Genomic DNA, 26,149 nt, shown 5'->3' with positions numbered 1-26,149 from the left:
AGCAGGCTTCTGTGGTGGGAAGTTCCATAGTTTCGGCGGACTCCGACTCACAATCCCTCTCTTCGTTTCGCGGCTCAGGCTACTCCCTCCTATTCATTCTCCAGGCCTTAGCCCGACATCGTTGATGCCGGTGACCAGGCTTCGTTCTCGCGTACGCGCCACGATCGTTCATGCCGAATGCAGGCTCTAATTTGTGCTACTCGAGGCTGGCGACTTGAACAAGATTCGCAACTCAAATGAGGCTTGAAACCGCGTCAGCTCGATTACGGACGCGTTTTCGCTGTTTCTTAGAACCTCCAGAGATTTCTCAAGGTGCTAAGCTGGGATTGACGCGTGGTCAGATGTAGAGATGGACGAGGGATGGTCAACTCCGAATTCTGTCCTCGCAACCGGAGGAAGCTAGGTGGCAACCTCAATCTGCAGTTCTTGCTCCTTCGATACCCGGAAAATGTTGGAACAGTTGAATTGGTGGAGGAGGTGAAGGCGCCGGAAGATTGTGAAGGTTATGGGTCCACCTTATTCAACTTACGGCCGAATTAATGGTGAGTTATCACACCGGCTTCGCTGTACGATTCTTGATCGTCCCCCCAGGTCGAAGCACACGGTTTCAACACCCAGAACGCGAATATTCTGGTATTCAATGGTATGGGTAGTATGATCAGCTCCCCCTTTCAAAGATGCGCGCCCTGGCAGGCCCGTAAACGGTGCGGCCCATTTACCCCACTTCGTCCACATGTTGTATATCTTGTCCACTCTGGGCAAGCTTCAAACCACCGTCTTCCCGTCTCCGTCTGCTCGGAAGGGCGCGTTCGACCTCATGGCCCAGGAGGGCATGTTCCGCATCTGCCTGCTCTTGTAAGCAGCTTGCCGGAAGTCGAACCTGCAAAAACGCAGATCCCTGAGGCCTGAACTCCGCGAGCCCCTCGCTTAGGTAGACTGCCGCTGCATCTACAACGAGACTTGGCCAGCAAGGCATCCTTCAATGTTCATAACAACCAAAGAGCACCCGGCGTTTGAGAAGCAAGGACTGACCAAGCTCAAAGTCTCAGTTCTTTTCTGGACCCAATCTGGACCAGAACTTCAAGGACTTTGGTCCTGACAGGCAGAAGGTAGGCAACATAGATTTTAGAGTCCTGGTGACGTTAATCAGAGAGCTTGGCAGGTACATCACGAGCCACTCACGTCAGGCAACCTCGAAAGGCCAACCGCAGTTGCGTTTAGGTTGGTAGATCAGAACCGATCTTTAGTGTGGAAAGCTCTAACCCATCGCCATTCACAGTGTACCGCGATACCCAACACGACAGGTTTAAGGACTCTACCTGGATGGACTCTTCACAGAGACAAGGGTCGGCCACAGCAGCCCAGTTGGCACAGACAAAAAGCCACCGCCTCGAACCATCTTTCCCTTTGACGGCAGCAAGTGTCGTCAAATAGCTGCTCATGATGCGAATTATCATCGTTACTCCGTCCCTGCTTCCATTGCGGGTGTTGTGACATCTTTAACGCTGCGTCTTGCGGCTTTCACTTTTGTTTACATTTGGTTATCACCAACCCATTGCGACCGATGATTCCACCGAAAGCTAAAGACTACAACAAAGCTCCGTCGTAGACGTCCTCGCCCGCAGGTAGCCATTTTTGATGTCCCTTCTACCGAGACGTAACGTGATATTGCACGATTTCGACGGGAACGTGATTGCGGGTGAGACATCGACCACATCGCCAGACCTTGCTCACGGATTCCAGGCTTCTGGCAATATGGTTCAGTCTCTTGGAGCACTTTTTCGTTGTGGTTGAAATCTTTCATCCAGACGGGGCAGCAGTGGGCGGTCTTTGATTTCTACGAAACCAGTCTAAACCGTCACGGAGGCAGCGGTCGCTTGATTCCGAGATAACAGGAGACTATATCCTGCTTCGAGAAGGTACGTAACCTCCGTTTCAGGTTTATGACAACGTATTCACGGCGCTCCAGACGGCAGCCCCTTACCAGTTACTCTGACCGAAGAGAGAGCACGTATTCGCCAACCCACCCATTCTGACACACCAGCTCGGGATGTCTAAAAGTAATGCACAGCGGGAACACTACTGTAACCGGACACGAGAGAGGGATGGGAAATGCTTGGTCACGGGACAGAGATTCGCTACATGGAGTCCACTGAGGGCCGCCCACATATTTCCTCGTGCCCACGTTGATGAAGTGAGTTTAGCTAGTCGCTTGGTCACTGACTAATGTTCCTCGGCTCTCCAGTGGGTAAGCAAACAGTTCCATCACCTCGTCACCGATACCGCACCTGCATCGGACGTTGGTGGTTCTTCAAAAATTGACTCTGTGCAAAATGTGATCATGTTACGAAGTGACCTGCGTGATATGTGGGATAATTATGAGTTTGGTGTCAACCCTGACGTGAGTGCCCTAATTTTATGATGTCTCGTCTACGATGTGAATTCCCAAACTTTAGGACAATCATCGCATCACCGGATTCATCAATGGCTTAGACGATGTGCACGGTTTGACCCTTCGCCTTGATCATATTGTGAACCCGACAATCCGCCCGCTGGACGAACTCTTCCGCGACCATTTCCTGCAGGGCGTTCTGAAACATGTGAAAGGTGCGGGAGAGCCAACCTGGGACTACGAGGATGCGTTTAGTGATGGTGGCTTCGATCTGTCGAGACAAGAGATCTGGGGAAGCGTCGAGGGGAAGGAGCGGCTGGAGCTGGAATTTTTTGATAGGCTCTTTGAACATCAAATCGCAGAGGACTTAGGCCAAGGGAGTGCGGACGACACTGGATAGTCTGTGTATATACTTAGTCAGTGAAATTTCAAGGCAAAGTCTGAATACCCCCCTTTTCTTACCACCTCCTTTGTCAAACGACCGTCCTCCAGCTCCTTCCTGGTAAATTTTGTGCAGAAGGATCACTGTATACAAACAGCCTTGATTTCGATCATAGCTCCGGACTTTCCCTCCTACCTCCATGATCGGAGCAAGCACAGCATATGTAAGGTCGCGGCAAACAAAGGCCGAAATACACTGGTCCTACTTACCCTCACAGCGTCATGTCTAGCTCCGTTCTCGATGGTAGCAATGTGACCAATCCCAGTCTAGACGGGTATAAAGACGTGGAGGCTGACAATGTCACGGTGCAGAGGGCAACTGTACGTAGTACGATTATCATCATACCAGATTTCTTATCAACTCAAGCGACGTCAGGGAACCACCAATATCACGCGATTCGCGCAGAGGCTACGGGGCACGATACAGGCGAAAGGGCATCGTTACTGTAAGTTTCACCGCCTCCCCGTATCACATTGCATCTGAAAATTGTCAAGTGCACTATCGTGTCTATTATGTAAACGACGGCGGGATTGCTACCAACAACCCCAACGAGAGCCGAATCCTCACCAAATCTGTTGTCCCGCCTCATACCGTCACGTCACTTAAAAATTATTTGTGTCATATCGAAGGTGTCCTTGAGAGCGCAGAATCCTGCTTGTTTGCGTCCCTCTCGGACAAGAAAGCGATGAACGAAGCCGCACAAATATCCCTCCTTGGCTCCTCTGGTCCTGGAGTATCGGCGCTTGATCCAGTGGCGTTGGTCGTTCACTCGGACAGGTCGGTCGTTGTGAAACAAAAGAACCCTCTCAAGGTTCCTCACGTTCAATCGAGTCCCAATTATGGCAAGTTCATCATTCTTCTAGTACCCGCTAACAATTTACTCTTATATATTCTTTGGGCAGTTTACTACCGCCTTTATTCGACGAAGGAGGAGATTCCTTCCAAGATGGCATTCAAGAAAGGTGACAGCTCCATGGGCCGTTTTGATCCACTTGCTATTGCACCTCCCCATACAGTCGCTTCGGTCAAAGCCTGCTTATTGAAAATGGAGGGCATATCTTCCTTATCTTCTGCAACGTCGCAACTTTTTGCTGTTTTGAACAGTGAAGCTCCGATGAGGGATAAGACTCGGTTACGGTTTCTAAAGCACCCCTACCCAGGTTGCGCCGGTGACAATCCCATGGCCTTTGTAGTAGACGCCCCGCAGGAGTATCGGGTCAAATCAAAATACAAATGTGGTGAGTGACGCAATTCCTTGGTAAAGTGCTTACCTCCAAGTCTCCTAGACCGATCGACCGCTGATCCGTCGTGGCTCTCTATTGCCAAAGGGGAGGTTCTAACGACAAATGGCATAATAACACCTCGAGCATATAGGCCAAATAAATCTTCGGGCAAAGGTACATGTTTCTCCAAACCAAGCACATGAAATGTTGATATCAAAATTACCCAGTTTACGATGCATACGATGCGGTAAACTCCTCTGGGATGAAGGGCTGTAGGTTGCTCATGATGACGCTATGCTATACATGTTCTGATACAACCACCTTGTCAGTCGTACCAGTCAGTACGTGATCCCACTAATTGAATGTTCCAACAAACTCATTCAGCATGTAGCGGAGGTGGAGTTGTGTCAACAGGTAGTTTCATCGACATCGTCCGAATATTGTGCATAGCAGTTCCAATGAGGAACAATTAGTTCCCCATACTGATGATAGGACCTGTGATATGACATTGCCAGTCGGCCATAGGCAAAGATTATAAGGAGTAGAAAGACGTCAATTCATGTCATTCTGGGCCGTAAGTATTGGTTGAGAAGGATGCATCCCATCGTATAACGCTACTATTATATAATTTACAACACGTTGCGGGTCGACGAAGACATTCACAAGATATTTCAAACCCACGCCCTTTCCCAAAAGAAAGATTTGAAGGAAGAGATAGAAAATACAAGAGGGAGTTTCGGACGGCGGAGCTTCAGGTAATACGTATGGTAGTGTATATATATGACTCTGACATGAGGGGGCAGCGGCGTAAGTAAGAATGTTTGGAAAGGACTGAGATTTAGGCGAGTGGAAAGCAACGGAAACAGAAAAGCAATGAATGACGGTGGAGGGGCGTGCATAAATTGAAGGAAGGCGGTGTTTGGTTTCAGGGATTAGGTGGGTGATGGATGATAGTTTGGAGAGTCGCCATGAGAGCGAATTGCCAGGGTGAGAAGCATGGTTGAACAAGATGGGAAGCAGGTGATAGTGGGGCAAGGCAAAACGGATTGAACAAATGGGCGGGATAATGTTGAGCACTTATGTGTGCGTCGGTGGAGGAAGCAATGGGCCGGCGTCAGCAGTGAGCTTACTGCTGCTTGCACTCTTCCGGGTTAACATTCGACGCGTTTGCAGGGGCGCCTCCGCGGCCTTTTGGTGGGCCGCGGCGACGAACAGGGACATCGTTGTCCGATTCCGAATCCTAGGGGGAAATTAGATTAAGCAGCATAAACGAGATAACGGGACATACATCTTCATCAAACTGCCCTTCATCATCATCGTCATCCAAATCTTCAAACGCATCATCATCGTCATCGTCGAGGCCTTCGTATTCTAGCGCTTTGCCGGTAAAGAAATCGATTGCTCGGGGAATGATCTAGAGGGAGTTAGAATCGGATGCTGAGTCGATTGGCAAAGAAAGATACCTTCTCCTTGATGTCCTCGCCGATCTGGTAGTCTACCTCGAGTTTCTCCTCGATCTCTTCCAGCTCCTCATCCTCAAAGTCACCATTCTCGATAGCCTCTTCGGATGGCGGGATGGGAGGAGTGAAGAAGTTGAAGAAGGACTCTGTAGGCTTGGCCTTGCGGACGAGACGCGTGCGGTTGGTGTCTAACAGTAATGAGTGGGTGAGTGGCAGGGATGGCATAAAAAGAAAAGACCAACTCTTGTTCCGCTGCTTCTTGATCTCAAACTCTTTTGTGAGATCTTTATCCTCTTTCCACCTGATCTCGGAACCGATGGCACGATCGTAGACGAAATCACCAGAATATCCGACCTCTTCTTGGTAGAGATAAGTTTTCTCGAGGACGTCGTTCTCGAAGAAGTCGTTGGCACTGAAGATAAAGAGGATCTTGAAGCCTGGCTTGCCTGCCTTGTCGTCGAGATATGCGAGCTGAACATCGACAAGGTGCTTGAGGGCTTCCACATCGCGATCTGTGATCAGCTCGGAGAGGGCGATATGATTTCGGAGTGCGGTGAGCCAGAAGTGAGGAATGCCCTCAGCGGAGGGGGCGACGTCTTTCGGCAAGGGGGTATACTCTTCATCCTCTTTGATGGAGTATTGCTCGCCCGAATCGAGCTCCTCCCTTGTGGGTTGAGCGGTACCAGAGATGATCGCATGTCGGCGTTCATACAAAGGTTTTTGGAGGCCAAGGTACTGTAAGAGCGGGTTGGAAAAAGATACGGATCAAAGGCAATCGCAGCTTACCTTCTTCTCGAGTTCGAGACACTCGCGCTTATACTGGTTCTGCAGCTCGTTTTGCTTGACCTGGATACCCTTGAGCCCCTCGATGTTGAGCTTTACTTCGACAGGAAGACTCTCGATGTACCCGGAGCTCTTGCCAACAAGTTCAGCGAGCCTTCCGTGGACCATGCCGAGCATCTGGGTCTGCACAGCGCCGAGATCAACGTCTGCCCCATCGCCCTCATCTTGCTCGTTATCTTCAGTGATGTCTGGGACCGTTGGTCTTGAAAGTCCCAGGGCGATAGGTGCCTGGTTCAAGGGCGTATTTTGGGGCGTCGGCGCCGTGATGTTCGAGCCGGTAATATTGAGGTTGGACGACATTGTGGACGGCGAGGAAGAACAAAGAAAAAGTGGTATAATTTGTGGACAAAGTTCGAGCGGAGTTTAGCGGAGTCCAAATACGATCAGCGTGATTTTTACCACTTTTGAGATTCCGCCGAAAACCTTAATTCCCGAAATGGTCAAACCTCACATGACCTGTGGGAACGACGCCCAAGCCCACGCTCACAAACCAGCAACTAAACCACACCTATATCAAACCTATACCATCCCTTTCAGAATCTCGCGCCCGTCAACCCGTCTCAAGTCCAACGCGACAAATCCTGCAACCGAAAATCTGCCCAACGTCGGTATCACAAACAGAAACCTCGACTACGCCAACCACATCCAGCGAGGGTGCGAAAACGATGACTCCAACGCCGAGTGCCCAACCACGCCGTCGACGACAAAAGCTGCCAGCAGTGAAGACAAGAAATTGACCGCCCAACGCGCATGATAGGACTTGGACACTGCCCCATCCATTCACGCAAGTCCGACACCAACGACGGGTCAGGTGAATTCCAGCACAAGCGACCACGACGCGATACACATGGCAGGGCGTGGGATGGCGCCCCTCCAGGTGGGAAATGGTGGGGCTGGGAAGCTAGGGGATCCAAGTCGCGACTGGTATGTGGCCAACTACTTCCCCGCCGTTACAAGATGTTGCTCTAGTAGCATAGGTATTTCAGATTTGCTATTTTGGATTGCCGTAGGTAGTTACTGTACTCACTCCCTTGTAAATATTCTTTATATTAGAAATATATTGGCGCCAAAACTGCAAAAGCAACCACTTATTTCACAGAAGATGTACTCGGGTACTTATGAGTTCGCGCGATACGCGTTTGGGTGCGGGCTTTGGGCCGACATCACATGATGACGCTCCTTTTTAAGAAATAAGGTTTTCGGCGGAAAGTGATCAACTGATTTTTACGTGGAAGTGCAACGTCTTCCTGATTATGCACATTGGCCGTTTCCATCATTTATTCTCATTCACAATATATTCGATCCATCTACATCTAGAATACTGGAGCTAATTATTATATTTCCAGGCCTCAATGCGCTACAATACCCCCCCTCAGGACTTCAATTAGACAAAGGAAACTCGAAGGAGTCTCTTTCAGAAAACATGATCACTACTATCACAAATGGTCGTCCGGTCCTTTGTCGGTTACGATTCGGATGGCTAAGTGGTCCGTGCCAGCTCAATGCTAACGCTAGAACGTAGTAGAGCCTTCACGTGTCTCGCAAAGTAACCGAAATATCAAAATCGATGCCTTGACGACTTGAATTACCATCGATGACGGGAGTTTTCCGAAAGAAATAATCTTCTCCTCGTCCAAGTTCCTTCTATGTGAGTTCAAATCTCAAATATCTTTACTATGCAAAATAAACCAGGAAGTGGCACCGGGAAGATAGGGCTTCTCTTTTTCGCATCTGGCTTTTAGTCGCAAATCTTGGCAACCTGGCCAAGCCCCATATGCATTTTGATGTCGGATGAATTTCCTAATTCATGGATATGACCTACTTATTGAAGACCAGCCAGATATTTGCTTGTGCTGCCCTTCAAAAGAAGTATATCTACATTAAATTTTCTACGACCCTCGAAGCTCCCTTAGATGCCTGATCTTCGTCCAAATAAAAAAAGCTGGGCCAAGTTTTCGGGTCTGCCTTTGGAACTGTCGGGATAGATTTTGGTCAGATTTTGGCCAGATGCCTCAGCCAGCGTCCGGATAATTTTGGTTGTCGAAGTCCGGATAAAAATCCCCACAAAGCGTCTGGCTAAAAATCACCAAAAATTGATATTTTTGGGCCAGGCGTTTGACAGTCAAGATACCGACGGCTAGGACACCAGAAACGTTACAAAAAAGTGAGTATGCCCCATCAGAGAAATAGTAGATAAAGCAGCCCTGCGGCTGGTAGAGAAAACCGCCTTCCGAGTCAACCACCATCAAAGCTTCGATGGGCAGATTTTGTCGGAAAAATCGAAAAAGGCATACCTGTAATTACTGAAGAGTTTCGATGATTACAGGACCATGTATAATCATATAATCCCGTGTATGTCTCCATAATCAACTGACATGCTTCAGTAATTGCTGATATGCGCAGACATTTTGATTTCTATCTTCCCGACATGACAGTAGGAGACCGTAAACTTGAGAATTTATTTTGAAGACGATATTTTCACTCGTATTTTTGTTCTCGTCTACACTTTAATAAAGGAAGATGCGGTGAGTCTGCTATGGCTATCGCCGAGAAAAGAGTGAGATGTCGATATATTATTTCCTACGTGTTACGCCGACAACCAAGCTCCCGATCCGACAATTAGAACAAAAGTGAGGGCTAATCCGAAGCTGGCCCCAAATTTTTCAGAGCCTGAAGCGAGGACGAACGCTGAAGCAGTGGCGGAGGCAGACGTGGAGGTCGTCGAACTTGAAACGGTGGATGAAGAAGAGGTGGCTGAGGACGCCGCGGAGGACGATGAGACAGCAGACGACGTTGAGGTCGCAGAGCTGGAGGTAAAACCGATAGGTAAGGTTTCGGTCGTACTAATGGCCGCGAGTGACGACGCCGCGCTAAATCTAAACACCAAGAAGGGTTAGAGACGGGGGATGAAAGAGAAAGCGATAGTAAACTCACGCCTCAGAAGCGGCTGTCGCATTTGTTGCATCGTTGAAAAGGACTTGGTCAATAATGTGCAGAACCCCATTATCGAGAAGAACGTCTGGCCGCACGATTTGTGCCGAAGTTCCGTTCCCTCCATTGACGAAAGTACCAGAGGAGTTTGTGACGAAGGTGAAGGGCTCCCCGCCTGCGGAAGTGGCGTTGAACGTGGTTGAGTTGAACACGGAGGAGTTGGCGGCAATGTCCTGAATAATTGGAGAATACAGGGTGGTACCGTTGATGTACTAACGAAATCATTAGATGAATATTTTGCAGAGGGAAAGTACTGCGTACATGATTTGAAATAAGGTCCGCTAAGGTAGACGCGTTGATAGACGCAATCGAGGAGTTGATCGCCTGGCTGAAGGCGGCGTTGTTTGGCGCGAAGATGGTAATACCTTGTGCGCCCTGCAAGAATTCGATTGCAGAGACATTCGTGCCATTCGGCTCTGCTACTTGCACTGAAGATATGAGCGTCCCGAACGCTGTTGCGTTGACGGCGGCGACTGCAATAGTGAGGTTCCCTGGTGGGGTGAGGACGGCATTTATGGCGTTAATAAATAGATTTTCAAACACCGTAGCGTTCGAGACGGTGACGTTTCCGCTGGAGGTATCGTTAGCCCTGGACCCGTTAGTCTCGGTATGAATACTTGGATTAAAGGGGTTGGAAGACAAGAGGGAGAGAAATAATCGGGGGGTGAGTCAAGGAAAAAGACTTACACCTGATTTAAGATGGTAACGTTTCCGTTGTCACCGCTCCTCGTCCAAGCTAACACCTGGCTCTTATTTCCTTCCAACTGAACTATGCTTGTATCATTTAGCAACGTACGGCCAAGCGTAACGTTGGGAAACACCCCAGCAAAGAGTTGCGGAATGCTGGAATTGGTCGCAGTCGCGGTGGAAGCGCTGCTAGATGAAGAACTTGTGGCAGAGGAAGAAGAGGTAGAAGAAGCCGATGCGCTGCTGCTGCTTCCGCTCGCGCTAGCGGAGGTGTTGACGAATGAGACATTCTGGAAAAGTCCTTCTACGAAGTGGTAGGAGATGATGTCCGCGAGAGTGGTAACGTTATTGACCACGTCTGAAGACAGATTTGCGACTGCCGAATGACATGAGACAGGTGTCAGAGACATGCGAAACACTTACAAGCAGCGTCGGTAGGCGCAAAGATAGTAAACGTGCCATTTGAAAGCTGGGAGAGAAGTTGCTGGCCAACAGTCGTCTGATTTATCACCTTAGTGACGTTGGCGAGTTGATTAAAACCCAATGAGGTCAGTTCATTGATGAAAGCCTCGATGAACGTCGCATTTTGACTCTCCTGGGCGATGGCTTGGGGAAGGAGAAATACTAACGGTAGGACGAGGGAAACCGGAAGGAACGAGAGACGCATAATCAAGGGTGCGAAGGACAATTTTTTTTTGGCGGAGTCCTGAGGGTAGGTAAGGGAGCGAGGTGGGGCAAGTGGGGTGATTTCTCAGATATATGGGAGCAAAGATGGGCATGGCGAGTCTGAGATACCGTCCAGTGACGGCGATGGTCCGAAATGGTTAGCTATAAAAAGGTTGGCAATTGAGTTCGGCGCAGTGAACTTTTGTCATCGGTTTCGATGGACGTGTTGACGTCACGCGGTCTCGTCCGACGCGTCGTTGACACAATCACGTGACCACAACAACTGATCTGCTCCATGATGTAAAGCGAGTCCGACTGTAATCGAAAAAAGAGGCCATGTGTAATCTTGTGCAATATGAGAACAAAAAGCCATCATTTTTCTCTGCAATTCGTTTGAAAGCTTCAGTGCTTCAGCACTCAGCACTTGAGAGCGGCTGACACGTTTGTCAGCCGCTCCTCGATCGTGCTAGAAAAAGTAGTGTGGAAACCCTGGAACATTTTGTCCAGAGATCTCCGATGCGTAACATCGTAATCTAAACCAGAAAAAATTACGCCCTCTTGATAGAAAGTTGCCAAGAATGATGACGCCTGAAGGCCTGAAGGCTACAACGCTGGGCAAGCTACGGGTTGGAAACATGCCTCACTTGTATGAGAGCTCTTTGTCGATTGTAATTTTACCTTCCCCAATGAACCGCAACTCGAATGTTAATGATCAAGGCAACACAAGCCGCGAAATAGATAGAGGACTACTTACTTCAACGTGGACAGTCGGGATCTGCTACCGGCAAAGGTATTCTCAAACCGAATCATTCGACATCCTGGAGTAGAGAGGAATGTAAAAATGCGTGAGACGTCGGCCAGCACTACGAAATGATAGAATTCTTGGGTGGGTCGAAAGGGGCCGTTCTACGCCAATAATGTGACGCCAAAACGAGCAACCTCACGACTTCATAAGTTGGGGTTGCTAACCCAGTAGCCAACGGCGCGCGCGATGAATTTCTCGGGAAACAATGGGCAAGTTCTGTCCTGATAAAGCCTTGAATAAACTTGCTGAAGGCCGGCGATCATCTGGTCTCGGAAATACTAGATATTCAGAGAGGTAGGTAGCAGCTGGTTCGGAGCTGGATACTGACTATTCCGTGAAGATATGTTGGCTAGAAAGTAGATGCTCCGATGCGATGGAATCGTTTATAGTGGATGCGGAGGAACTTGGGAGGAACTCAAACAAGCTCCTTTAAACATTATGCTTACGTAAGTCTGAGTTTGAATTCTCCACGAGAAATTCTTCCTCCTCGCTGCTTGCCAACAAACAACGATGGCACGCCGTGCAGGACCCTCAGCTCAACCAGCGTACATTCCTCATCCTCAACAGCGAAGGTTAAACGACCCCAATGAGTCTTCATTCTCAAGGTTTGTCTTTGGTCTCGTCAAAATTTCAAGTCTGATGGATTGCAACAGATTCATACGCACCGAAGTTTTGGCACCCGAAAAGCTGCCCGGAAATATCAGTTTGGTGACTGGAATTGGGATGTTCATTGGAGGTATTGTTGCGGTGCGGACATGGGGCGAAATGATGATTCCAGCGTGAAAACTCTCAGCACCGTTGGCAGAGGTGTGGCGTATGTTCTCTACTCTCCTCTTTTGCTATGACGCTCATTGGATCCCAGCGCCAAGCCACCTCTTTATATGGCATTACGCCCACTACGTACACTATCCACGATCGCCACTCAAAATACACTTACGGCGATCGCCTACGTCTGTCCATTGCCCAACAGCACTTACATTAATTTATTCAATTCTGCAACGTGACCTGAACACGATCTGGATATCTGCTTTTGCCTTTTTTCTTTCTCGAGGTCCCTCAGGTTGGTCTATCGTGGTTCTTACACGGCGCCATTCCAGGTAGGATCCCGTTTTCAAGCGTAGATGGGGTGTTTATTCCAGCATCTAGGCATGAGGAATAAGTGTTTATGTTGAAGATGTGCAGCTGCGTCAATTGAGAGGTAACACGTAAGGAATCCTGTCCATCTGTTTTCCGGATTTCTTGCGCGATGCTTCCCCCGAACTAAGTTCTAGGAGCTGCCTCAATGGCATATCACTTTTGCGCTGTTGCTTGGGCAACACCCACGTTCGGGGAGGACATGGCGAATGTCCCACTTATTTCGTTGCTCTGGGGCTCCCTTCCAAGACCACCCCAGAATACTCAAATACCTGGCGTCCCAGTGGGCTAATGGGTGTGGCGTTTTCTCTCTAGTGTTCCTTTCGTGAGTGCAACCACCCGACATCACGTTCAATGTTACGACCCCCAGATGGGGAAGCTTTAGGCGCGTGCGGCCTCGTGAACTGGCTCGTTGTAATGCGTGACCCACCAATGACCCACACTCACACACCACGTTTCATGCGTACAATCCAGGTTAGACCTCAACTAGACCGAAGCACGCACGAGGTTGTTTCCTTCCATCAAGGTCTGTCACAATGACAATCAGCACTTGAATAAGGTAACTATCATTTAGATCTGCACCCGAGTCAGCGCCTGTGCACCCAGGAGTCGGCGCTAGTTATCAGAATGCCCAACCAAGCGTAGTTTAAGCGGGGTTATGCCTCTTCTCTCCTCTTCTTTGGACCCTACAATCAGGTCTCCTATGTTACGGGAGATCTACTTCAAGCAGTAGTAATGACTCGAAACTCCTCCAACCTTTCGACTATGGCCCCCATCAATTGACATCATATGTATATTATTATTCGGACGAAGTTATTTTTTCCGAAGGTTCGGTATAACGTCGGGTGCAGGGAACAATTTCTGCAGGATTTTTCATAGCTATCTCTGATGACAAGATAAGCCCTGTGGCGAGAGCGCGTCGACATTCCCTTCACTTTTCCTTTTCTCGACTAATTTCTCTCCTCTACAGGACCCACGAATTTGGATACAACAGTCCGCGACATCAGATATCCCTTGATCTTTTACATACCATGAGGTAACGAGGCCGGCCTCCAAGTAATGACCGTAGACTTGCCATAGGGTGACCGCTCACAGCCGCTCACCCCGGTACACCAAATCCATATGCACAGCTTTGTGCAGGTAACGGAAGCATTTCGGCAACACAATCGTGCGTTTACATATCCAACATATCAACAATCACGAGGGTCCATCAATCCAAGGTGTACTCTGAGGCTGCATCAGTGTTTCTACACTCTGCTTGTCACGACTTGTTTGGACTTTTTTCAGCTCGTACGAGCCCAAACGAGTCCAAACGAGCCACAAGTCACAAGTTGACAAGTAGATCCAAAAATCTGACAAGTTGAGTAGCAAGATTGCTCGACGAGCTCTAACAAGCTGACAAGTTCAGAAAAGTTGTAATCTTATTTTTGGTATTTGATAGCAGGAAAGTGGTTGCACAATATTATATTATGAGAGTACAATAATATGTACAGTATTGAACTTGTATTGAACGATCCTTTGCCATCCACACCGGCGACACCGGGAGGAACGCAGCCCTCCCCCCACTGGGTCCCTTCCACAAACTCTGTATATCCCCTTCTCGAACCCCCCTCCTACTCCTGCGAGCGCATACTAGTACATATGCCGTCAAAACGGCATGCACGGCGGGGTGACGTGGAAATGGTTGGTGTGGGCAACGGCGATTGGCTGGCGACTTGTCAGTCGAAAGGGGATATCGGGGGTTGCTGACCTTTGGCGGCACTCGTTCCTCCATCAATGTTTCTCGTTGTCGTTGCTGCTGCGGACTTCATGGCGCATCTGGAAGGTATTGTTGACGTGTGGCTGGTGCTTGCTTGGTTGCTGTGGCTAGTGCGCGGCGTGGCGGCATTGGGCAGGCGGCAAGTGGTGTTGACGTACTCTTCGAGATTCATACAACCTGCTGGCACGGAATTTCGCTGATAGCGCTCAAGTTGACAGCAACGGAGAAACTGTGTAGCAGCATGCAGATGCGAAGAACATAATAGAGCACCTATCAACAACAATATTGCTTGATTCAGAAAACTGAGTGGGGGGGTAGAGAAAAGAACTCACCATGGGCCATCGCCAGGCACGCTTTCCTCAAATAATTGAAATGTCGAATGAGTGCTGATGATGCGAGAGGAAAAGGGAGAAGGCTGCGAAAATCTCTGTTGACATAACATTCATATAAACAGTAAGAGGAAGGAGGATAAAACGTACTGGCTGGTGGTTGTGGCGGGTGACGTGGCGTCACAACGTCGTTTTGTCAGGGCTGGTGTGGTTGGTGTGCGCTGTGTTGGTTGTGGGAGGCCAAATGATGGTGCCGGGAGGTGGTTGTTGGTGGAGGTGGTGACGCATCAGAGGTGGGTGGTCACTGTGAATGATAGTGTGGTCTCGGTGTGGTCAAGATGAGAGGGAACGTTGAGGGAACGGACGTGGTTACCAACTGTTACATAAGCAACTCAGCAAGTCGAACCACTTTTTTTTCGCTAAGTCTTCACATTGTCAGGCACCTCGTCAGCTTGTGAGCTTGTTTCAACTTGTAACTTGGCGACAAGCAGTCAGTAACAAAAAGTCCCGACAAGTTGACAAGTAAAATGTAGATTTGCTGATGTGAACCATGCATGTTGTGCTTTGTTGGCAAACGGAACAGGATTTGGTTCTGATAATTTTTAGATGCGACAAAGAGTTTGATCACCTCCGGTGGGTGTCAGGAAGAATGTTTGATATGTTGTCCTTTCCATCGTATGTTCCCAACTTTTGTCCTTGGGATATATCAAAGGCGAGCGGACTCGTTGAGGTTCGGCTTCTCTCCATGTGGCTCTTTAAGTATGTACTAAGTGCACTTCAGACACTGGTATATGGTAGGATTACTACATGCACAATCTCCTCGATTTTCACAGTTTGGGTTTGATCATATGTGAAATGCTACTTGGGTCGAGGACTCCTTGTGGGTATGGAACGAATTGTGAACGCAAATGTTCCGCACCACCGTCGACTGGCAGGACTTGGCCGGTGATGTACGACGCCGCATTGCTAAACAAAAAGACAGTGGCGTTTGCAATGTCTTTGATGTCACCCAGACGACCCGCAGGGTATGCTGGTTTCCATCCAGTTGCACCTTTCGGGGACAACCGATCCATGCCTTCAGTTCCTAATATGGGGCCAGGCGCAATCACATTAGATCGTACACCGTGTGGACCTTCTTCTACCGCTAGGACGGCTGACAAGGCGTCTACACCAGCCTTTGCAGCGGAAACGTGCACTTGGTATGGAGTTCCTACGGTGAAATTCATTTAGGACATCCGCGTGCCAATTGTACGAACAAGAGTACGCACCTTTGTAATGTAATGTAGCGCTGACATGGATATAGGCCCCTTTCGCGGCTCGGACATAGTTGATCGTGGCTTTAATTGTATTGAATGTGCCAATCTACATATTGCGGTGTTCGAGGAGATGAGGTACGAAACTGAATGCTCCGAGGGGGCACTTACGGTGTCGATCTCCATCACGGTCTTGAACGCGTTCTCGGACATTCCGGAAATAGGCGCCAAGAAATTGCCTGCTGCACCTAAGCAAAAATATATTGGTGTCTAGCAGTGGATATTTCGGACACGAACGCATGCCGCTTACCACAGATGACATAGTCGATTTTACCGAACTTCTCAATGGTTTTCGAAACAGCCTCCTTTAAGGAGGTCGGGTCCCTTACGTCGGCTTGAGCAGGGATGCACGTCTGACCAGTAGCTTTCATGAGTTCCTCCGCTGTTTGCGTGAGGCGATCGAGTCTAGTAATGAGGTGAGTACACTGGGCCCCACGAGAAGACCGGCCACATACTTGCGTCCGACGATGGTGGCAGAGGCACCATGCCGCATCTTGAGTAGCGAAATTGGGTTGTCAGGACGGCAGAGAGACTCTACCACTGAGTAGTACTCGCCATGGCCTCTGTCATGCCGCGACATATCCCAGATCCTCCACCAGTGCAAAATAGAACCTTTCCTTTGAAGATGTCAGCCCGGAAAACCGACGTAGAATCCACGATAGGCGCCACGTAGGCTGAAGGCGTCATGGTATAGTTGAGCAAGGATGAACTGTGATCTTTTTCGCGACGCGACCGGTAAGCATTACCCGATTAACCGGACCTTTGTGCGTGCATCCTCGCTCGTTGATGCGTTCTTTTACATCTCGAGTTCACAAAAGGAGTTGTTTTTTTTCTAGTACAGTTGCTACAGCTCAACTGCTTGTGAGCGCCATGTTGAAAATATATTCGACTCATCCACAAACGATTCGATTGATTTAATAATTAACTCCAGCCTGTGAGCAACCTGTGAGGCTATTTATTCGTCGCATTGTTGCAGAGTCGCCCCAAAATCATGTAAGTACGTGATCAATGGCCCTAGCTCTGAAGTTGAGTTAGTAAGGTTACGGATTGGTTACGGATGCCAATGGCCGAAAGTGGGGTCTCTCCGCAGTGATCAGAAATTTCAAATACTACGTATCTTATTACCGCCGGTATTCGATCACGTCGACGTCTAAATTCGATCTCAAAAGGCCCAAGGGTGGGAGGGGTGTGGGTACACAACAACTAATTACCCTTTGATAACGCTTACAGAGCAGAGCAAAACTGTAAGACGGAAAATGGAGCATTTAGAACGAATTGTAAAATAACAACATTGTAAGATACAAGATTAGAGAAAATCGAATGCAAAAGTATAGCGAGGCAAGAAACGACAATATAGACAGCCATCTACATACCTGGACTGCATGACCGCTCTGCGTAAGGCTAACACTATTGTAGAAGCGGCCTATTTTTTCATCTCGTCCAATAGCCCTGTGACCCAGGATTGGCTGGGCCAGAACCTGAAGAGGATGGTGGGGTGGGTACGTAACCTGACATTGCGTGAACAGACGGAAGTCCTCGGGAACCACTTCGCTGAGGATAGGGGAGCGAATCGCGACTTTGCCCAGATGGATATGCAGCTGCAGGGCTGACCGAGGGAGGCGACCCGTATCCGCGGTTCTCAAAATCCCTTGACATCGAAGTTGGTGGGATGTGAGTTGTATCGTAATGAGTTGAAGAGCTCGAGTGTGATGTGGAGGTGGCGCTGGCTGGCTGAAAGGTAGGCTGAGGTTGATTCGGATAAAATGGTGATGTCAGGGTAGGAAATGCGTAGTGGGTTGTCTGTGGTGTCGATGAACTAGATGCAGACATGGAAGACGATGCTGAAGGTGGCCATGAGCCTGGACCCGCCGAAGCTGAATAAGAGTGGGGTTTTTGGCCACCTATAGAAGTTAATGAGCGTTCACGGGTACCACCGAGCCAAGACGACGGCCCTCGCTCGACTCTAGGTGTCCATGTCTCACGTGGTTCCGGATGTTCGGTGTGGTACAGAGGCGATTGACCTTGACCGGGTGGACCATAAGGATATTGCAAGGTAGGTTGCGTAGGTTGCGTAAGGCGGGGGGATGAAAGGGACGCTGTCGATCCTAGACTGGAACTAAGGCGTTCAGAATTTTGCGGTGAGACATAGGGCAGCCGGTGCTCGTGGGCACCGTTGGATCGAAAGGAATCAGAGGGAGAGTAGGGATGACCGGATGAACGAGATCTACTGGAGCCGTATTTCTCCCCAAAACTCTGGGATACATCATGCGAGGGGCGTGAAAAGGACGATAGACTGGCGGGTTCGCCATGAGATGATTCTTCGCCTTCAGTAGGCGAGGGTTCCCCGAGGTCACCAACATAATCGTCTGCATGATCCATGGGGAGTGGATTGTCGACAGATCGTATGTGGCCGTCAGTGCGTCGCCGCTTGCGAGAGTTGTTGGGTCGACGACGATACACGTAATCAGGGTATCTCGTATTGAACGTCTCTTTTAAATGTTTCGCTTGGTCGAGGTAGAATTGTTTTTCATGCTAATAATGGGTAAGTGTGATAGGCGTCGGAAATAGTTCTAGATAGTCACCCCTGGCATAGTGTCCACTCTTTGCTCAATATTTTACTGATCTCTCCCGTTCGCATGGATTGGTTCTCGGAGGAAACTTGGGGCCGCCGGCGCCGAGCAAATATCATAAAGGCGTTCATGGGACGTTTTGGAGTGCCGTCTGCATTGAGGGTTTGCGAAGTTAAGGCAGCATTGGTATCCTCTGAAAAGAGCTGGTCAATGCCGAGACGCCTAATTGAAATGAGACCAACCTTCCGTTTCTGCTTCAGCTTTGAGAACGTCTGGGTAGAGCGCGTAATTCCCATCCTCTGACCCAGAAAGAGAGCCCTGCTCGTCGTGTCTTTCATTGTCAAAGGAAGGACGGAAGCTATGGCCCCCTTCTACGGATAGCGGGGGTAGAGAGTGGCCATAACCGACGTTGAACTGGCTCATAGACGACTTCGAAGGAGGCCTGCGCAACTTGGACGAGGAAAGAAAAGAATCTGTGAGAATGGACCTTGCGAGATGGGAGGGCGAAGGACAAGTAGCTATCCTATTGCGGGGTTGATCGGCACGGGCGCGAGTCTCAGATCAAGATGACGGCGGAACGAGACGCGGGTAACAGTAACACTGAAGTTTATGAGGTGCTGCAAAGCCTTGCATTTCCTGGACAACTACACCCTCTGTTCTTCCACCCCATAGCGTCTGTTGACGTACTGTCCCAGCACACTATCGGGCGAACAAAACCAGTTTGATCGAAGAGCAAATCTGGTTCACCCTTGACACCGCTTGATGAACCCTTGCAACGCTGGCTCACAGGCACCGTCAGCGGGTAGTCAAACGTCGAATCTTTTCCAAAGAAATTTGGTGCTAAGGTCTAGCTCCTTGCCTATTTTGACCTTCTATCCCCCTCGGAACTTGGAATCTGGATACCCACATTCGGCTTGGGCCGAACACGACCAAATTCCCCGAATCTAAGGATTCCTCGAGATGTTCAACACCTGCTATTTTTTCACCGGAGCCAATTGTAGAGTCCTTACCTTCTTCAAAACCTTGATTGGGAGAATTTCTTTCATATCGTCTTGTCAAGAGTTGAGGAATACAGCAAATACCTCCAAATAGTCATATCGTCGGACTTTAAAACCTGTATAACCCTGAACACCTGCACCTGCACGAGATTTTCCCGATTTACAGTCCGATCTATCATTAAATCTGGATCTGTCGCCTCAGAAATTCCCAAGCAACACGAGAAGACATGGGCTCATTTTCGCATCGTGCATGTTCCGAAAAATACTTCTGAATCAGGACACGTGAAGATTTCGTAGTGGAACGGTCACCAACGCTTATGGGGCGCCTCAGGAGTCATGACAGGTGTAACTCGCGAAGAGTAAAAAGCTTGTCTTTGATCAAGGAGAAAGCTGTGCGATCGCGGCCCCGAACACAGCGGAAATGTGTTAGATGTAGGCCGAACATCCCCAGCAGCAAAACACTCGCGGGATGAGCGCTGAGCCTGTTCACTGTAAGTCCAGCATGGATCAACAAATGCCTGAAATAACTGTGGGTTAAAGGAGCACAGTGGTTTGAGGGAGAACGGGAATGTACATCTCATCTATGTCATTCAAATGATCGAGATAGGTGGAAAGCTGGAAGCAACCCTTATTCACTTGACGTGGCAATGGCGTATGTTGTCAAATGTTCCTACCGATCATAAATGAACGACGTTTATGGCCGGGATTCCGTGAGAAAACATCCAAGTTAGGACCTCGCGCGCAAGCGCTCACGCAGCTGCTGCTTCGCGTGGAAGCAAGACGAAGGGAATGACGAGCAAAGGTCATGGTCCATGCACAGGTCACGACGGCCCAAATAGAAATTGTCCAAGCACAAGTGGATGGCATTCTACCGGCTTGAATAAGTAGTCAGAGTAAGATACACAACCCCCTGACGGCGAAAAGCAATGGGTAAAAACCTTTGCATAGTGTCAAACAAGCCAGGATAGTCCCGAGTCAAGGTGGCGGCTGGGTTCACCGGGAGTTCGTCGTCACTTAAGTTGCCGTGTGGCGCACATCCCATTTCTATCATACTCTGAGTTCAGTAAAGAAGATGATGATACGTCAGATTCTTAGAGACTACCCAGTTCAATTGACAGTCACTGGTTCTCCCTTAGACTGACAGGTGACGTCTGGCCATGGTTCGCGTAAACAAAGCCGCTCGTGGAATATGCCAATGTTACCAGTATTTCCTGCTCTTTGAGTGGCTGGGAATAATCATGCTCAACGATCATCCAAATTAAGCAGTGGGGCAGGCGAGAAGCCAGGCGTACCGAAGCGTACCGACTAACTGGAAGTAGCGGAAGACAATAAGAAATTCGATCATGGCAGATTTGACAAAAACAAACAAATGTACCTTCCTCGTAAGGTAGAAAGAAGCGAACTTGCAGGGTTCCTGTCAGTTTTCTTCTCTGTAATGTAAGTGCTTGGACTCATCAAACTTACTTGATGAACGCGAACGCTGAGCATGACCACGCTATCAATCCAGTTCCAGGACGGCTGTCATGTTAAGGTTCATGAGGACGTGTTGTACGTCCTGCACGGGGTAGCGAAAACCATGAGCTTGGAGCCTTGAGGCTTGAAGGCGGTAAGGTTACAGGTGCGGTGAATTCGGAAAAGAAAAGAAAAGCCGAAGTCACATCGTCACACTCACTCGTCTCCAAATCAACTCCCTTCCGTTCCCGCTTCCTCACTACCACCATCGAGGCTTGTTGACCCTGCTTACGGTGGAATACCATGAAGGATACCCTGACAGACGCTAGTACGATAACCTGCCAGTTTCCGCAACTCACAAGAGTACGATTCACACGAAATTCTAGATTTTCCACGAACCGCAGATCTGCGGGTTTATCACCTAGGATTACGCCCCAGCGAGGTTGCCAATCGTATCGTAAGTTTTGGGATCTGCCATTGGAAGTCTCATAGAGCTTATTTTAAACGTCCCGACAGATAACGGTTGGATCGCCTTCCAGAGCGAAAGCGATCGCCGCTTTTCTCGATGACACCCCGCAACCATTTGTACTCTCCTCCGAGCGCGGATTTTTGACGATAACTGGTCGTTATAAATCTGTGCCTATATCCATTGTAAGTATAGGGATGGGAAGTCCAAACATGGACTTCTTTGTACGAGAAGTAAGGGAGTGTCTGAGCGGGGATATGGCCGTCGTAAGGTTTTTCATCCTGTTTAGCTACCTATCATTATATTCCTGGTTGACATATTTTTTTTCGGAAGGCTTGGATCTTGTGGCGCGCTGGTTGACGCACCTGTGGGATCTGTGGTGATACCGAGGGCCAGTGTCTCCATCAATCGCAACGTCGATTTCGATTTTACAAATCCAGGAAAGTGCGACGAGGTTGCCTACAGAATAAGCAAGCCAGTAGGTCGAGCGATCATGTCGTTCACGCTCTAGGGTTGAAGTTTACTGCCTCTAGGTCTCTGCTGATCCGACCCTCCACCAGGAGGTAACTAGATTCCAGATACCCTTGGTGTCAGAAAACTCATTGTTTTTGTTTCTGATTTATGAAGGTCCATAAAGCTCTCGCTGCTGCGAAACCCGCCGCGTCAAAGGCGGTTATTCTTGCGGGAATAGTTAACGCGTCCGCTGATAGGTTTGTTGCAAGCCTGGACTGAAACGGGTATTAAGAGCGCCATTTTCTTTACTAGCTTCTATTCCTCTCAAGGGAGGCAAACTTCATTTCAAGATCATAATTCCGATCTTATCGAACAATTACAAACGGAGATTGAAGATTTGGCAACACTAGAGGTCAGCCTTTTGGGTTCGTTCTACATTCTTTTATTCACCGGTGGTAATTTTTTTTAAATACCCATTCACTCGCACGACACAAAGATGGAAACCTTCCACTTGTATCATTTGGCTAGATGTTGGGGTGGCCGGACCACACCATCGACAACGCAATCGACTCCTCTTACGACTGGACCAGTCAGGCCAGTTCTGTCTTTACCCTTGACGCCGATATCCACAGTCCCTCCCGTCTTACTAGCGTCACCGAACTCCGTCATCAGAGCTGCTGCTGCTCAGATGGTTTTTGCCTCACGTACATCTCAGGATTTTATTACCCCAGAGGAAGTTAGCGAGCTGGAACATTGGACAGGTCAAGTAAGTATACTTGTGGCTAGCAGGAAACTCAAGATGTAATTTTCATAACAGGGTGTTTTAAATGCGTTGGCGAATTTGGATATACCTCCGGAGGTGGGTAGATTTTTAGTCGGCCACTCATAAATGCTCGTTGACCCGTTGCTCCTGTCCAGCGTCTACACTCGGAACATGGAAGCGTCTGGGAAGTTGTGTAGATACCAAACAAATAGCTCTTTGTGTAACTACAAGTTCCGATATCACATAGAGTCTAAATCTTGGCAAGAACCAATACTATCCAGTTAGTCTTCGGAATCAGCCCTTGATCGCGATCACCTCGCTGGTACCCTGGTTTTGAGTCACAAGGTTCTGTTTGTGAGCTCACAGGTGTTGTGCTCTTGTCTAGAATGGAGAACAAGAGCTCGAGACTAAATTGGGATTGTCAAAACTTCAATTCTAACTTTTTTTCCACAGTTTTTGGTTGTCGAAATGCACTGCCAGTGAGAGAAAAAAAAATTGAATACGGTCGTACACACTATTGTGAGTTTACACACTAGCACGCCCATTCCGATCAAAGCCATCTAATATCGTTAATTTATGAGCTGGTCCACATCATACAGCGACGCCGAGGTCTTTTAACGAAAGCGCGTCTGCCTCGGTGATGAGTTTACAGTCCTTGATACGGACATACAAGATGTGCGCTGGCTGAAAGGCCTCCTGTGCAGCAATAAGTGTCGACACTATATTGCTTGATGGGGCGAAGGTTCCCCCAGTTATCTGAGCTGAGGCGCTGTGTCCCTGAGGCTTACGAAGAGGTCTAATCTGCCTGCCCATAGATACTTCCTCTTTCTTCTCCGCGCCTTTTCCCCTTCCCGATACCCCCGTGACAGGGTTAGCCGCTTTATCTTGGGGACCACCCGGATTTTTGGGGGGGTCCTCAGCATCGCGGACATAGGGCCTATTCCTGGAATGCACAACAGCAAGCACGCTTGCAAAGTCCAGATCATGGCAGCCCCAAAATGACAAGGCCTCAAGTCGAGGGCAAACCTTGACGCCACGCCTAGGCTTAGTCGGATTTGCCCCCTGTGGTGGGGCCTTAATGGCTCCGACGATCTTCTCCTCCAGCCCCTTCATCAGCCTTTCCACTCTTCCACATGCGTCAAGAGAGAGGGAGACGAGGACAGGCATGTAACCCAACAATGCGTCTGCCCTTCCGTACTCCGGTGAGATGGTGAAGCGGGATAGGGTCAGGTGGGTCAGATGGGGTAATCGAGGATCGCGGAGAATGGATTCCAGCCGCGGCAAGATGGGTGGAGATATCTCTCCACCCTGTAGCGACTGTGCCGCGGTGTCGATGTTAGCCAACTCAATTTTTTCCAGAACTGGGAAGGTGAATTTCCGCACGACCGCAACGGCAGGCTCTTCGCCAGCGCATTGGAGACTGAGGTCACGGAGTGATGGGAAATCTACGACGTTTGGTAAGGCTAAACTCGCCGGTGGAGACGTGCTTTGATATCCTCGCCAAAGAAGCATGTCGCTTCGCTTGGGAGGAAGCTCCTCCACTTGGAGGTCAAACTTTTCCAATCTTGGAACGTCAAGAAATGACATAAATCGGTGGACATCTGCAGCATACGGATAACTCCAATCAATAATCTTCAGATGATCGAGCCTGACAGGAGGCGTTGGTATCAAATGGGATTCCTCGTCAGGAGGGAGATCACCAGCGTCTTTTGAAAGCATGACATCGAAGAAAGGCACGGTGTTGTTCAGGGTAAGCTCTTCCAAACGGGGGGTAAGAGAGAGGAATTGGCACATGTACGACATTTTCAAAAGGTATGCTGTTCTTCTCATCGGTAAGTTTTTCCGAGGGCAGAACACGAGGACCAATGATCTAAGATTAACTAGGAAGTATTTTGGAAGATTGAGAAGGGGGACTTCCTCCAGAACAAGATGGTGCAATCCGCTCCATCTCCGAGCGGAATCGTCCTCGTTCTCCGCTTGCTCGACTGGCTTATCTTTGAGATGGTCCCTCGACAGAAGGGGTATAGTATTCGAGTAAGCAGGACCTGGAATTATGGCGCAGAGGTCGAGAGACTGTAGCTGGGAAAATTTATTGCCTGGACAGACCAGCGTCTTGATCACCATTTCTAGGGATTGTGGAGCTTTGCATCGGAAAAGTAGGGAGCGGATACGGGGGACATCGGCGACCAATTCGGTAAGGAGGTAATCCACACGCTTAGCTTCTTCGCTAAGCGTGATATCCGTAGAGCTGGAGTACTGGAGATCCAACAAAGCACCCCGGGATCGAGCCGTAAAAATTCGACCCCGGCGTGGGTTCCACGAGTAATCTTGAAAGGAAATCTGAGACCAAAGGCGCGGGGTGGCGAGCGCTACGCAGCGCCAACGTTGGCACACATGGGAAACGACCACTGGTGGGTGATGCTGCACGTCATCGATGCAAAAGGCCTGATCATCACGACCCCGGAGTGTAGTGCATTCCACAAATATATCCACTAGAAGTTCGGTCGGAAGCCAGTTGATAGGTTTCTTCTGAGCGTCTAGGCATATTTCCTTCGTTTCGAGTGCCACTCTCTCATCATGGACTGTGTCCATGAGCCTCCGGATGCCGTCCAAGAGTGTCTGATACTCTGCTTCGCGCCTGCGTAAGATGTCGAGTTGGGCTTTGACTACGGTAATGTCTTGGTCAATGGATGACTTTCTACGCCGATTCATTGTCAAATCGAGTGAGCGGACTTTGTTTGACGTGAGCAAAGCGTGGTGAAAGATGTGTCACATGATCGGGTTACAAGGCTCGTCACACTTTCGTCACGTCGGTTGGTCTCCACAAATTTCAGCTAAGCGTCAAATTTCTCGTTCGATGTGCAATGATAAAGTGTATATACAAAGGTTATTCTCCCCAGTGTAGCTGATATAAATCGCTGGCTAACGGTCAATCTCAAGTTATTTTCAGCTCCCTTGACAACTAGCCCAACTTTCTATTGCAGAGCAGAGTGGAGGTTGAACGGAGTGCCTCCTCTTGGTCTTCTTCCCCACGGTAACTGACGCCCGGGCCTTTTGTTGCCAAATATTCCAATGCGGACAACCACTTGAACCTCCAGCTTGAACTTTTGACAAAGCTAAGGTTTGTTTATGTGACACCTGATCTGAATGACTATTGACCCAACACCCTTAGGAGAAGACGCCACGTAAATCAATGCCTCGTTTTCAATTCAAGCGGGCCTCGTTGAGCGGCCCGTTCAGGTCTCAAGGTTGATAATATATCGTAGGGTCGTCAGAAAAGGTCAGAAACTTCAGAAACGGGCAAGGGTCGGGTAGTAATTGACATAACTTGATTAGAATTGCTGATGAAACTTTAAAAAGGGGACAATATGTACCCCCCCTATCCTCCAAGTCAATCCATCGC

At 49.0% G+C, this 26,149-nt stretch overlaps 8 protein-coding genes across 8 annotated transcripts; 3 read left to right on the top strand and 5 right to left on the bottom strand.

The window, feature by feature from the left end:
• Positions 1-2,050: 2,050 nt before the first annotated feature.
• LACBIDRAFT_294708 (uncharacterized protein) lies at positions 2,051-4,136 on the top strand (the record flags this gene model as incomplete). The annotated part of the gene is made up of 8 exons (XM_001883173.1): positions 2,051-2,194; positions 2,246-2,401; positions 2,457-2,791; positions 2,885-2,997; positions 3,105-3,154; positions 3,183-3,279; positions 3,329-4,072; positions 4,099-4,136. The coding sequence occupies 8 exons, from the start codon at positions 2,051-2,053 to the stop codon at positions 4,134-4,136; spliced, it is 1,677 nt and encodes a 558-aa protein (XP_001883208.1).
• A 517-nt stretch (positions 4,137-4,653) lies between these two features.
• NFA16201 (nucleosome assembly protein) lies at positions 4,654-6,662 on the bottom strand. Its single transcript, XM_001883048.1, has 5 exons — positions 6,304-6,662; positions 5,760-6,252; positions 5,521-5,705; positions 5,346-5,471; positions 4,654-5,297 (listed from the first exon to the last, which is right to left on the bottom strand). Exons 1-5 carry the CDS (start codon positions 6,658-6,660, stop codon positions 5,184-5,186), a joined length of 1,275 nt encoding a protein of 424 aa, XP_001883083.1. The 5' UTR covers positions 6,661-6,662; the 3' UTR covers positions 4,654-5,183.
• A 235-nt stretch (positions 6,663-6,897) lies between these two features.
• LACBIDRAFT_329052 (uncharacterized protein) lies at positions 6,898-7,882 on the top strand (the record flags this gene model as incomplete). The annotated part of the gene is made up of 4 exons (XM_001883172.1): positions 6,898-7,079; positions 7,118-7,284; positions 7,333-7,366; positions 7,707-7,882. Coding segments are annotated over 4 exons (558 nt in total), but the record flags the coding sequence as incomplete, so codon positions are not given.
• A 1,065-nt stretch (positions 7,883-8,947) lies between these two features.
• On the bottom strand, positions 8,948-12,989 carry LACBIDRAFT_329051 (uncharacterized protein; the record flags this gene model as incomplete). The annotated part of the gene is made up of 14 exons (XM_001883047.1): positions 8,948-9,236; positions 9,295-9,563; positions 9,613-9,940; positions 10,039-10,120; positions 10,148-10,414; positions 10,462-10,522; positions 10,668-10,824; positions 11,459-11,567; positions 11,674-11,836; positions 12,175-12,196; positions 12,447-12,461; positions 12,487-12,514; positions 12,592-12,732; positions 12,833-12,989. 14 exons carry the CDS (start codon positions 12,987-12,989, stop codon positions 8,948-8,950), a joined length of 2,088 nt encoding a protein of 695 aa, XP_001883082.1.
• Positions 12,990-14,100: 1,111 nt separating this feature from the next.
• LACBIDRAFT_300494 (uncharacterized protein) lies at positions 14,101-15,048 on the bottom strand. Its single transcript, XM_001883046.1, has 4 exons — positions 14,882-15,048; positions 14,735-14,829; positions 14,394-14,672; positions 14,101-14,350 (listed from the first exon to the last, which is right to left on the bottom strand). The coding sequence occupies exons 2-4, from the start codon at positions 14,742-14,744 to the stop codon at positions 14,106-14,108; spliced, it is 534 nt and encodes a 177-aa protein (XP_001883081.1). The 5' UTR covers positions 14,745-14,829; positions 14,882-15,048; the 3' UTR covers positions 14,101-14,105.
• A 510-nt stretch (positions 15,049-15,558) lies between these two features.
• Positions 15,559-16,731, bottom strand: SPS (2,4-dienoyl-CoA reductase; the record flags this gene model as incomplete). The annotated part of the gene is given in 7 exon segments (XM_001883045.1): positions 15,559-15,941; positions 16,000-16,093; positions 16,156-16,232; positions 16,295-16,449; positions 16,500-16,537; positions 16,583-16,584; positions 16,596-16,731. The coding sequence occupies 7 exon segments, from the start codon at positions 16,729-16,731 to the stop codon at positions 15,559-15,561; spliced, it is 885 nt and encodes a 294-aa protein (XP_001883080.1).
• Positions 16,732-21,367: 4,636 nt separating this feature from the next.
• On the top strand, positions 21,368-22,943 carry LACBIDRAFT_300491 (uncharacterized protein; the record flags this gene model as incomplete). Its single annotated transcript, XM_001883171.1, has 10 exons — positions 21,368-21,392; positions 21,451-21,521; positions 21,581-21,801; positions 21,864-22,008; positions 22,064-22,093; positions 22,168-22,199; positions 22,296-22,395; positions 22,480-22,749; positions 22,801-22,842; positions 22,902-22,943. The coding sequence occupies 10 exons, from the start codon at positions 21,368-21,370 to the stop codon at positions 22,941-22,943; spliced, it is 978 nt and encodes a 325-aa protein (XP_001883206.1).
• A 394-nt stretch (positions 22,944-23,337) lies between these two features.
• Positions 23,338-25,458, bottom strand: LACBIDRAFT_329047 (uncharacterized protein; the record flags this gene model as incomplete). The annotated part of the gene is made up of 1 exon (XM_001883044.1): positions 23,338-25,458. One exon carries the CDS (start codon positions 25,456-25,458, stop codon positions 23,338-23,340), a length of 2,121 nt encoding a protein of 706 aa, XP_001883079.1.
• Between the last annotated feature and the right edge of the window lie 691 nt (positions 25,459-26,149).

The sequence above is a fragment of the Laccaria bicolor genome, genomic scaffold (assembly GCF_000143565.1).
Source record: "Laccaria bicolor S238N-H82 LACBIscaffold_19 genomic scaffold, whole genome shotgun sequence".
NCBI classification, from domain to species: Eukaryota; Fungi; Basidiomycota; class Agaricomycetes; order Agaricales; family Hydnangiaceae; genus Laccaria; species Laccaria bicolor.
This window is presented reverse-complemented; position numbering and strand designations above follow the sequence as displayed.